The sequence below is a fragment of the Archocentrus centrarchus genome, chromosome 7 (genome assembly GCF_007364275.1).
Source record: "Archocentrus centrarchus isolate MPI-CPG fArcCen1 chromosome 7, fArcCen1, whole genome shotgun sequence".
Taxonomy (NCBI): Eukaryota; Metazoa; Chordata; class Actinopteri; order Cichliformes; family Cichlidae; genus Archocentrus; species Archocentrus centrarchus.
The window spans coordinates 6335769-6348804 of NC_044352.1; the positions used below are offsets into that span (position 1 = coordinate 6335769).

A 13036-nucleotide genomic window follows, 5' to 3' on the forward strand; every position below is an offset into this window, starting at 1 on the left:
TTTAACTGTAATTTAGCATCATTAAAGTGCAACATCAGTGCCTTTACCTAATTTAACGATCTGAATACTTTCTCTGCTGTTTCACAAAGGCCCTCCCTGGTTTGGAAAGTAATACCTGAAGACAGAACTCAGGGCTTAAAGAACATATCCAAGCGCCAACTGCATTTTCTACAATTGCAGAATTAAAGATAGAAACGATGATCTTTACTTTTTTAACCTCTTAATATCCAGCAGATTTCTGGTGGCCTATTTTTCATGGTCTAAAGTAAGTTTGGTTCCTGTTTTTGATTTCTTTGACATCCTTTGATGTTTGAGTTTCTAATGTTCCTGGTGTCGCCTCCCTCCATCTTGTCTATGTGCTTGTGCCTTCCCCTTCTTGGTTTCCACTTCCTGTTTTATTTTGGTAACTGCTTTTCAGCGTGAGCCACCTCTGCTTTTACTTCTTTTCTTTGTCTTCCCTGCACTGAGTACTACAAGAGAGTTAAATATAGCCAGGCTTTGTTCTTTCTTTGGCTTGACAAATTCTAAAACTGACAAATGAGCACCACCTACTCCAACAGAGACTCTATCAGAGGAAAGGGTGACAGAGATCTATAATGAAGGAGACAAAATAGGAAAGTGAAATGCAACACTGCTGCTGCAGATAGTGGTGTTTGAATGTTTGACTGAATGTTTAGACTGGATACATTTAAATATTACAGGTTACTCCGTGCATTCAGCTCTGACTGTCCCGTGGCTCAATGAAGGAGACACTGAAATCAGATAATGGTAAAATTGATTTTATTGACTGAATATTTTTGGTGATGAATAGCCTACAAATGTAACTGATGAAACATATAATCTGAGCTCTTTTACATTACCAACTGAGTACACTGAGTACTGAGTCACTGGTGTTGGTGTGTTATGGCTCAATAAGTTAAGACAGATACCTTCAGCAGAGAATCTATATCGCACTCTTTTCATCTGATTTTTAAATTGAAACTCTGAACATGACCTGCTCCACATCAGGTGACGTGTTCAGCATCAGTTACCATGGTGATCTAACAGGTAAAAAGACACTGGAACGCGTTGCTTTAAGCTCATCATAGCTCGCTAACCCATTAATCTCGCTCTGGTTAAACTTGTGCTCGCTCTGGATTCTGGCTTTGTTTCCTTTTGGCTTTTGCTCATTCCTGGATCTAATTAAAAGCCGGCTTTTTGTTATTGTTGTTTCCATCTTTGTCCTTTCTCACTGCATCCTCAGAGTTTAAGGTTAGAGGTAAGGTCCACCAAGGATCTACCCCTTTATATGAAATTTTCATCTATCAGACATGCCCAAAGGAGAATCTTATAATAGAACTGTGAGACCAAAGTGACATATTTTATTTTCCAAAATTCTGCTTCTGCCTCAAGTGGTTCACTGATGATCTGATGGATGTTGGGAACTTAAATTTTTTTGTTTGTTTGTTTGTTCAGTTGTATCATGTTGCTTTAGGTTGGACATCTCCGATACAGTTAAATAACTGTGAATTACTGGAATAAATTCCTCTTTTTTCCTAATGTGCTCTGGCAGTGATGGGGGTTTTCTCACCAGTCTCAGCTCGGGGATGGATCTGCTCAGTGTCCACTCCTGGCTGCTGGCAATATATACTAGAAAGAGACAGACAGAGACAAACAGTCAGTGAGGCAGTGACACATCATTTAGATTATATACAGTAACAAGGGCAACCATCTTAACAGCCTGTGGGAGGGCAATAAATCACACAGCTGCTGCGTGACTGGCCTCACGTGTGGCCTGGCAGGTCGCCTTAATGAATATAACCTTTCAGTCACAACAGGGGATCCAACAAGGTGGAGCCGCACCGCTCTTTATCCATTTTGCTTCCTCCGTGCTGGGAATGACGGGCGGCTGTGTACTGAGTAATGGACACCTTTACTGTTTCAGTTTGCTGCTACTAAAAGATGTCAGACACCTATTAAGGCTTGAAGTAAAAAAAAAAAAAAGGCTGTGGCTAAATATTTGTTATAATTGACTCGTGATGAACTGATGATTTGGACACATGCAGAGGCGAAACAGCTACAAACAGTGTATGAAATAAAGGGAAGTATGACACAGAAAATAGAATAAAAGTAAAAATGACTTGCTGTGCCTCGACTGACAGCTGGCACGGTTTCTACCAAGCAGCAGTATCCAGAGGTAAAAAAAAAATTGCAGTTCCTCTAATGAATTGCCTCTAAAACCAGTTTCTGTGGACTCTCCTGTAACAACTTAACAGCTTTGAAAGGCATCTTTATGGCCAGATTAAAAACCCTAAAACATTTCTGTCTGACTTGTGTTGTGCTTCCATGGTTCTGCCTTTGTGTTTCAGGGTTCTCAAATGTCTCATTTTGGTTTTACTACCTGCTTTTGTCCCTTTTGGCTCCTTTGCATTGTTTGTTTGTGACTTTGTTACACATGTCTCGTTTTACAATCAGCCTTCTGTCGATACATAATCTCTGCTTTCCCCTTTGTCGCTGTTAGACTGTTTGCTCTGCTTCCATGGGTTTCTGTTCCTTGTACTGGTTGAAACATCACATCACAATAAGCCACCAGTTTGGATTAAAGTTAGGGTTGGGCCTGCTTTAATTGGCAGGTGTGCAGCTGTTACCTGTCTGCCTGTCACTGAACTGGACCTCTGCACTGTGTTTATGCTGTCTGTGCCCTTTAAAGCACTTTTAATTGAATTATCAGATAAATAATATGCCCTCATGTGAGGTACAGCCTGCCCAATAAGTGTGCTTCAGTTCTGGTGAAGCACTAGTATTGTATAACTGTGTGCATTGTTCATTGGGCCAACAGTCCAAAACTCAAGACATGCAGTTCATATTTAAAATAACCAAAATAAAACAGATGGAACTACTGGACAAATAAAAATGATCAAAAGCTATTTGGGGTTCCTTTCCTGTTCAGTGGCATATTTAATCGACTCATTCTAAAAATGATCAGGGGCTAATTTTGACCACAAACTTGGCTGTGAAATTGTTGTGTCTGTGAACATGACACACAGTCGCCTGCAGGGGTTCGGTCACAGACAGCTGTGCCAGCATCCCTATTGGGCAAAAGAGGTGGCATGCCCCTGATGTGATGTGACGCTCACACCCAGACACCCAGCTGCAGCTCCAGAGCCATCAAAGAGAAGGACAGACAAAAAAATTGATTCAGAGACATAAAAGGCATCAGTTGCCCGTTTAGGTACTCTGTCTGGGAAGCCATCAGCACGCGCCTAATGACTTCAGGGCTTCCAGTGCAGATATTTAGATGATATCTCCCATATCTTACTCCAAACTTCCTGTTTCACAGACCAGTCATGGTTTACAGTTTGACTATGAATGCAGATACCAAAGGGAACCTTTTATGCTTTTCCTCATTCTAGCTTGTTGACTGTTACAAAAGTAGATGCTTGTATTACACGCTGCCAAAGTTTCAAATAATGAGGCTGGTGCGATCTAAAAGCTCAGCCTTCAGACTGAGTGCTCACAGACAGTCTGAGACAATTTTTTTCTACACTTGGCTCTATAGAGAGAGGGTGATGTCTCCAGACACAGGAGCCCACCTCCTGATCAAACCTTTAGCCAATCAGAAGGATTTTGGCATGTAGGGAAGGAACAGGTACGCTGGCCTTGAGAAAACACCAGCGAATACAAAAATGCTGCAAAAGCACACAAAACAAAAAGGAAGCTGAAAAAACAAATCTCACTTTTTCTCCCTCATAACACCGATGAATCCTCCACTTCTTTTAAGAAAGTCTCCTTAGCATGTTTCTGTCACCTCCTCAGCTGCTTCATTACATTTTCTCCCCCAAACTCTTCTTTTTTTTCTACTTTTTTTGTTTTTTTCAGCTTCTGTTTTGTGTTTGCTGGTGTTTTCTTTAATTGCAGCGCCTCTGACCTCTCTGGGCCACCATGAATGGGAGCTAAAAAGGTTTGTTTCAGACAGGAAACAGGTCAAATAATGGCTTCAACAGTGCACTTAGCCCAAGATGCTTTTCTTTTTCTCTTGATGTGGACTGTTTACCTGCATGCAGCAAAAGCCTAGTCAAACATGATTGGTTTATACCACTCAGACAACAAACAGCAACCAAAAAGCTTCAAAGATCAAACATTGCTCACAGATATCTGTAAACTCACATGCAGATACAGAGTGTGTTTACAGAGATTAGTGCAGTCAAAAAAGGATTTATTGAATGACTGTCGTGTTAGACTGCATTCATATTTTTCTTAGATGAATGTACTACACTGACAACAGAGTCTGCAGCTGGTAGCAGCTCCGTTTGAGTGAAATGTTAAAATCAGGATCAACATTAATGCTTATGCTAGCAGATGTCAAGCAGTCTTAGTTTGACAGGTAGCACCTGGATTGAAGCCACGATGTCATGAAACCCTACGCGTGCATAAAAAAAGTTTAACAGCCATCCTCTTTCTGCTTATCCTTTTCAGGGTCACGGGGGGGCTGGAGCCTATCCCAGCTGTCACAGGGTGAGAGGCAGGGTACATCCTGTACAGGTCGCCAGCCTGTCGCAGGGCTAACACAGAGAGATAGACCATCATTCACACTCACACCTATGGGCAATTTACAATCACAAGTTAACCTAACCCCAGTAACTGCATGTCTTTGGACTGTGGGAGGAAACCCACACAAACAAGGGGGGAACATGCAAACTCCACACAGAGAGGCCCGGGCCAAGGTGGATTTGAACCCAGACCTTCTTGCTGTGAGGCAACAGCGCTAACCGCCACGCCACTGTGAAAAGTTTAACACGTGAGAAAAAAGCTTTTCGTGTAGAGTCGTGAAACTTAAGATCTGATTTAACATCACATGTAGGTTTTATACAAAACTGACCATTGAACATTACGGCTATCTTTCAGTTTATTACTTGCATCACGGTGGCTATGTCTCCGTTAGCAGGAAAAGGTTCTGGAATGCTTTGCATGACAGTCTTAGAGGTGTGGAACTTGGAAGCGATTAACTTTTGGATTAGTTTGGACACAAATATATGTCAAATTGAAATGCAATAAATTGATAAACATCATCTTGATGTTCTCAAAAAATATTCAGATACACTTTGGATCCAGTAACTCTGCTGCATGGTGTGGAGGACATTTTCAGCCTCCAAGGAGGTGATCTTACTGGTCTTGTCTTTGTCTTGTTAGCCTCAAAAAACCTGATGAGACTGATGACAATGAAGATCTGGATGAGACACTGATGGAAAGATTGTGAAGCCTAACAGAGAGCATTCTGAAACAGTGCTCACAGCTGCAGAGCTGTCTGCACAGGGCTCAGTCTCACTGGTTAAGAAGTTCTGCAACCAAGATGGCTGCAAGACTTTGTTCTAAAAGAACTTTGAATCTTAAGGCTCAAGCTGTGGTAGGTGCTAACAACCACCATTGCCTGTACAAGCTTCAGTTTTTAGAGTGATATGTTTTATTCTTGATTCAAGAGCCACACTGCCTGTGTCCTCCTTTTGTAGTTTAAAAAAAAAGCATTTATCAGAAAATACAAAAGGAGGAAAGGAACTAGAGGAAAACAACGGGAGACCAGGAGGCTTTGGCAGACTAGCCTGATAGATACACTGCCCATTATCCTCAGTGTGAATGTGTGATGTGTCCTTCAAAAACAGATGATGATTAAAGTCAGGCCTGGTTCTACTGTAAATCTATGCAATGTTCAGGCCAGCGCCACACACGGCGATGATGTGCTTCATCCGATTAAAAAAGGCACTTACATGCGAGCTGCTGCTGCACGCAGCCCCCCGAGAAAAAAAGGCAACTCCTAACACACACACACACACACACACACACACACACACACACATACCCACACACACACACTTTGCCCGTCTTTGTCTGTCTTTCTGACTAAAAGCTCTCTTTTATGGCTTGCTGCTGGTGCCAAAAGTGATCAGACAATGTGATCCTTCTGCTGCTTTGACACACACATTTCTGCATGAAGCCAATTAGCCACAGTCCCTGCTCCAAACCAATCAGGATCGATCCCTTACAAACCTCGCGTGCAGCCTGTAGCTGACATCCTAAACTTAATTCTGTTTTTAGGAATTTTGTCTCTCCACCGTGTGTCAGTGCACAGATACACACACACACACACGCGCACACACACATACGCACACACCTCCTCCACCCTATGTTTCATCAGGCTCTATAGCAGCAGCAGCAGAAGCAGCAGTCCTGCCGGTTGCCATGGCAACACTTCCTCCTGCCTTGAGTATGTGAATATGTGTGCGTGAGTGCGCGCACACGCACCCGTGTGTGTGTGTGTGCGGTCGGCGGGGCTGGTCTCACTACTTGAGTGAATCCACAGTGTGCATGTGTAACAGTGTGAATACACAATGAGTGAATGAATGCATAAAACACACACACACACACACACACACGCTCCCTCGCGTGCTGGCTCCCGCAGGCTGACACTCGCGCCGTCTTTGAGCAAACATGTTGGTGAAAGGGATGCACTGTTGTGTGCTGCAGCCGCTCAACTCGCAACCCAACAATCCTGAAGCTTAAAAGGGCACATATATGCTTCAGAGCTGAATTTAAATCGAACCTGACGGAGACAAAGAGGGTGAGAAGGAAGGTGGAAAAAAAAAATGCTCCTTATAGTGGCAGAACATGCAGTGGGTGGAATATCAAAGACAGGATTATAAATGTTCTTGATTGGCTGCGGATCCTCACTTCCCTTTTTTGACGTGGGTGAACAAATATCTCATGTCTTTCCTCCTTTCTAATCGTTCCAGCTTTATGGAGCGATGCAATCCAACCACCAGCTCCTCTCCCCTTTGGCTTCATTAGGAGATTTAAAGCCATGCTGGGAACACTGCTTAAGTGTCTGCATGTGTGTTGGGTGGGTGGGGGGTGTTAGTGTCAGTGTTTGTGTGTGCAGATTACCCCTCCAGCGGTGTGAAATTGGCCTGGGCTCTGAGGGGAATTAGGTTAAAACTGTCCAAGATGATTCTATTGTCAATTGTCAGATCAAAGAACTTCATCTATCATCAATTTGCAGACGCACATGGCTTCGGGAAAATGTTTCCCGACACGTGACAACGTTAAAGCCTGCAAATGGATTTTTTGTTGGGTTCTTTAAAAAGATCAACCCCACCCCACCCCAGCCTGACTCGTTTCTAATGGATGCCTGTGCACAAATAAAGGGGGCTAAACTCTGATAAATGTTTGGCTGCAGACAGGGGTGCCTCTGATAATCTGTTGTATATATCAAGGGTGGATTTGGAATTGAAGATGTGATATGTTTGTGACCTCCTACCTTCCTCTTCACTGGAGTCTCTCTGTATATAGACAGGAGGTGCTGTGGAGGATGACCCCGCTGCCCCTGAGCTGCTCTTCGTGAAAATGCCACTGATGAACTTGAGCATCTTTCTGTCTTTAGCAGAGCCTCTTTGGCCCTGCTGCGCCTGCTGAGCTTCTCTTGCCAGCCCCAGGTCTTCAGAGAGGCTGTTAAGGTCACTGTTATCCAGGGTGCGACTTTTGCCTTTGCGAGGTTTGGGGGCCTGGGTAGGAGGTGCAGGTAGGGAAGTTGAGCCGCTCTTTAGCCTGTCCTTCCTGGGGATGTCTCTCATCACCGCAGCCATGCCACCTCCAACCTCCAGCGTAATTCCAGTTTGGGCCTCATCCTGCAGGTCCCGCCATCCTTCGGTCCTGCTCGCCTCGGCCCAGGAGGCCCTGCAGGGACCTGGAGAGCGCGTCGTCACACGGCAGTCCTTACGATCGAGGCTCTGGGCTGAGGTAGGGCTGCGTTCTCTACCCTCCCTGGAGTCGCGACCGCGGGTGGCCACGCTGCTGTGAGACTTGAGCAGACTCACAGGACGCTGGCCTGCCGGGCGGATGGGAAAGCTGGTCCTGGTTGGGGTGCGGCTGGGCTCGGCCACCTCCATTGGGGGTGTTGGGGTCAGAGATGGAGACCTGCATTGCTTTGCCTCTGGGGTGGAAAGCATCTTCTCGACTACATCTGCTGACTTTGTCTTCTGAATCGTCATTCTCTCAGCAGGTAAGGGGATAGAGAGGTTGCATGGTGGCTTTTCACCCACTTTACTGGGGACATTAGCAGGTAGTTTATCTGTCAAAGGGTGGAGGGATCTCCTCTCTCCTTCCTTGAGTTCATCAGTACCACCTTTCACAATGACAGCATCTTCAGCTCTTTGTGGTTGTCCTAAACCCACTCCAGCTCCATTTTCAGCCCGTGTGGAAGCTCCACCTTCAGCTTCCACTCTTTCATCTCCCGTCCTTTCTCCTGGTCTGGCCTCCACCTCCTTCCCCTGGTTGCTGTTCTTGGCCTCCCCGCCATTCTCTTCCACAGCCTCTACCTTAACCAGGGTGAGGGAAATGAGGTAGGTGGTGCGTTGCTGCAGGGCGCCGCCTCCGCTCATGTGGTCAGGCTTCAATAGACGCACAGCAAATGAATGAAACCAGACAGAGCAGCATGAACAACTGACGCTTTGCCAGCGTGTTGGGATGTGAAGCAATCCGACGACACGACAAGGACGAAAAACTTACATGGAGGAAGATTAAGTTTCTCCTCGGAAGACACAACAGCAGAGGGACTGTTGGGCTCATCCATCCCCCAAATCCCTCTTTCTTTGTTTCAGATTTTAATTTCAGTCACGGATTTCTTCTCTCACTGTAATTCTCATTTCTCTGGGACACAAAAACGAAATCCACCCTTCCTGACAACCTTCAGGACCACTGTCAGTACAGTCAAAGCAGCTCTTTTGTTCCTAGAAAACACCCAGTCAAAATGTATGCAGCCACTGAGACAAAAATATCTTCATTATCATGTCTGATACCTCATTCTTTATGGTAATCATTTACTTGACCTTATTTCATGTGCAGCACTCCCCCAGCTTACATGTTGCTCAGTCCAACCGCTTCAAAAATCTTGATTCATTTCAGAATAACAGCTGCCCTGCATCATACGTCATCAAGGATGTAATGACAGCAGCTGTAAAGTGAAAAGGTGAAGTCTTTAAAAATTGATTAGTGTCACCCTAAAGCAGCGTGGCACAGTAACCCCCAGAGCTGAATGCAGTCCAGTCCAAATCATGGGCTCTTACTGCACACCTCACATGCGTGTTGACAGCAGCATCCATTCAGAGAGCGAGGTGGCAAGAAGGCATGCAGCCTCACGGAGACGCACAGGAAGGACACCAATGAGGGCTGGAGGGGATCAGGAGCAGATGCCAGCAGAAGAAGTCCAGGTGGGAAGATGGAGAGATGCATGACCGAGCGAGGGCGCGTCTGGCCATCACGCCCCTCTCTCCGTCTCTTGGGCTGCCTGTGTCCTGTGAGTGCATCAGGCGCCGAGCATAAGTGGAGGCGCTGAGGCGAGTCACAGCTTCTCGACTGCCTGTGAAGGCTTCTGACAGAGACACCGTCGCACAGGTTCAGCGAGTCCAAATCTCATCACGTACACACACACACACACACACCTTCACACATGCACAGCTCTCCTCGCTCGCACTCTGCGTTTCTCTCTCCTCTCCTCTCGCTGATAGGAATCTCCGATGTCCCTCCCTCCGCATGCCCCTCCTTGTTCCAATAGGCGATCCATACAATGCAGAAGGATCCTGCTTCTCTTCTCTTCCCTTTCCTTTTCCTCCTTTATTTTCTCTCCCTCTGCTTCTCCTGCTGCTCCTCTCAGACGGTGCAGGGTCCCTGCTTTTTTACTGCTCATCCCCATCCCCTCCCTTCCATCTTTTTCCCTGTGTGCTGGAGAGGATGAGGAGGGGGAAGAGGCAGGGGCTGGTGGTAAATCATCAATGCACACACACACACACACACACACACACACACACACACACACACACACACACACTGGACTTGCTAAATGAGGGGAGGCTGCAGGAGAAGAGATCAGTAGCAAGGAAAGGCAAGTAAGCAGGGTTTAGTTGGGAATGACAAATAGTGGAAAAAGCGTGTGTGTGTGTGTGTGTGTGTAGGGGAAAAAAGACACTCAGGCTGGGTGTGTTTTCTAAGTGCCAGAAAATTTTCATCAAGATCATTCATCTGTCTTCAGCTGTCTGTTTGTGTGAATAAGTGTGTGTGTGTGTGTGTGTGTGTGTGTGTGTGTGTGTGTGTGTGTGTGTGTGTGTGTGTGTGTGTGTGTGTGTGTGTGGCTTCGTGTAGCTCCTCCTCAGTAGGAGGCTTGGCTTGTTTGTTGCTAAGGTGTTACAATCTTCCTGGCTCTGGTGGCACAATCATCTCCTCCATGTCCTTCCTCCTCCTCCTCCACCTTCCCGTCCTCTCATTCTCTATCACAATTGCTCCCAGGATATCAAAACAGTCTTTCTGTGCATGCATGCGTGCGTGTCCTTGTGTGTGTGTGTGTGTGTGTGTTCATGTGAGTGAAAGAGATTTCCTGTGAGTGTATTGATCTGTAGTGTATTGCCTTTTACGGCATGTGTTCATTAGCAGAAGTGGGTGGGCTCACAGCATGAGAGGATAAGAGGGTATTGGACATCAATGTTTGAACCACGGAGTGGAAAATATGATCAGAATAATTAATCACACGTGTTCACTGTTTTATTTGTGCTTTTGCATGTGATGAAAAGGTTTTCTTTGTGTTTAAGATACAGTAAATCATCTGTGAGTGACTTACTGTCATGTCTACTCCAATAATTTATTCTAAAACCCCAAAATATTCACTTCACTCTAACACAAGGCAAACAAAAACATCAAATTCTCACATTTTAGGAACTTGAAAGATGTATTTTTACCTTTGTTCTTCACAACTGAAAAAATAGTTGCTGATTGATTTTAATCTCACCAATGTAGACGAAAGCGCAAGAGGAACTGCTGCAATTATACTGTGTGCAACACCAGAAGCACTGCAGCAAACATGATTACACATCCATCTCATGAGTTATTACCGGGTGTAATTTTGTGTTAATTACTCTCTGATTTAAAAAATGTGAAATCAGAGGATGTCTCCCGGCACGGTGCACCACTCTCAGCCTCCCACCATCCCATAATTCAGGATGTGACTGTCCACCTGCTCAGCCCGCTCCCCCTCCCTTCTACAGTCAGCGAGAGGGCAGTAACTGCTCGCGCTGAATACAAAGGACCTCTGACAACCAGCCTTTGGCTCAAGGGGAAAACGCACGACCTGAGAGGATTGGCGGCCGCTGCCTCGAACACCGAAGAAGAGTCGTGATAAAAAGCCTCAGACAGGAAGATCAGGCTGAGCTGCTCTTTAAAATGCCACGCACACTCTCTATCTATGAGTAGTGACATGATGTGAGTGTAAAATCCATTTTTAACAAGTGCGAGCGAGGACATGACATGCCAGTGTGAGTTAAAGTGCATGCAGGGCTGCTGCAGTTGGTGAATCTCATTATTGGGAAACAGACACCCGCATTTAAAACAAAATTAGGCAGAAACACACATGAACACCGTCTCTGGCATGCATGCAGACAAAGCTCATCGCAGATACACACACATGCACACACACACATTCTGACACCCATGGGTGGGTGCTGTCAGATGGACAGTGGCCAAGGGCAGTGGTCATGCTGGGTGAGTTTTCATTTCTCCTTCACTATGAGCTGCCCTCACTTTCTCTCCCCCCCCCTCCCTCAGTGTCTCACTCTGCTGCCATGCTGCAGTGAACACCAGTCAGATTCACATTTAAATGTCTTCATTTAGCTCCCAAGAGCACCTTTTTCTCCCGCCTCGCCTTTGCCTTTTTTCAGCCTTTTCCTTGGCACGCAGTCAGTCGACCACGTCCCGCTCGCTTATTAAGTCCAAACGAGTGGTGGCTCTCTTTTTAGCAGCAGTGAACTCTCACACTCACAGATCCAGGCCCCCGTCGAGGATACGCTGACTTTGATCCTCACTACAGCGCCAACACTCCAGCAGCCTAATTACACAAAAAAATTCAGCTGAATGTTTTTACTCGTATGGGATGCCTCTGAGAGTGTGTCAAGATCTGCCAGAGCCTAAAAAGTCCTGAAAGCTCAAGAGAATCCATCAGTTTACAGATGAGCAGAGCAACAGGCTCAGAAGAAACAAATCAACTCCACAGGTACACTGGTTACTTTGACTTCACCAGTATTAGAAAGTACATTTGCTCGAACACTGTGTGTGTAGGATACCTCTGCTCCACCACATTTCAGATGGCACTTTTTACACCACTAACATATTCTTGAGTCAAAGTACTCCAGCTACCCCACCCCAAGCCTTTATGTTATGTTTTTGTCACAGGATGACCAAGACTTGGAAGGACAACCTTCAAAAGTCATAAATCATCAAGTGGCAGAATAGAGTTTGGGTACTTCTCTTCAGCAATAACTAGGCAAACGTAACCAAAAGTAAGAAATACACCTTTAAAAATGGGATTGAGTCTTCTCAAGCTGTTAAATGGCAAACAAAAGGTCAAGATTGGAATGTTTCATGCATTTCATTGGGTGAAGTGACACAAACAGAAAAATGCAGCGATAAAAGGAGTTTTAAGGTGCCAGGTTGCTCAAATAAATTTTCCCCAGTTTTAGCCATACTTTGTCCAAGTGAACAAAGGTCAGGTTATTTTAAAGTGTGCATAATTGAGATCGGCAGTTATTGTGATTAATTTTTTTTTTTTTTGCTGGAGAAATAATAACGCAGGAACCAGACTCCTGCACCTCCTGCACCTCCTCTGGGAAATATTTTTAGACATCAGAAAAATCTAGTTGGTGATGAAAGACTTTGGCAGATCTCAAGCTATGGAGGCCCAGTGAGCTAAGCAGAAGACTTTCACCCAGAACAGTGGAGTTTAAATCCTACGTGATGCAAAAGTGAGTACTGACATTTTTATTGTGCACGAAGCACCAGGATGTGACTTTGCTTTTGGAAAGAACTGTTTGGGCGAGTCCAGAGTTAAAAGTTTCTCAACTCTGAGGGGAGCAACTGAAGAACAAACCAATATTAATGAAGGATACAGATGATTGACATGAGGGGTTTGTAAATAAATTAGATCAGCGAGTCCCAAAGTGTGGACTGCGGCCGCCTGGTGGACTGTGAT

At 45.3% G+C, this 13036-nt stretch overlaps 1 protein-coding gene across 3 annotated transcripts in view; it reads right to left on the reverse strand.

Annotated features, from left to right (window-relative positions):
- Nucleotides 1-13036, reverse strand: part of agap2 (ArfGAP with GTPase domain, ankyrin repeat and PH domain 2) — a 36098-nt gene that overhangs the window by 19862 nt on the left and 3200 nt on the right. For 2 of the 3 annotated variants that reach the window (XM_030733343.1, XM_030733342.1), the window contains exons 1-2: nt 7289-8518; nt 1571-1629 (exon numbers count right to left, since the gene is read on the reverse strand). In XM_030733343.1, coding sequence (XP_030589203.1) covers nt 1571-1629; nt 7289-8408 — 1179 coding nt within the window. In that variant the 5' untranslated portion in view covers nt 8409-8518. Of the gene's footprint in view, nt 1-1570; nt 1630-7288; nt 8519-13036 lie in introns of those variants that run through there. The other variant, XM_030733344.1, reaches the window with a different exon arrangement.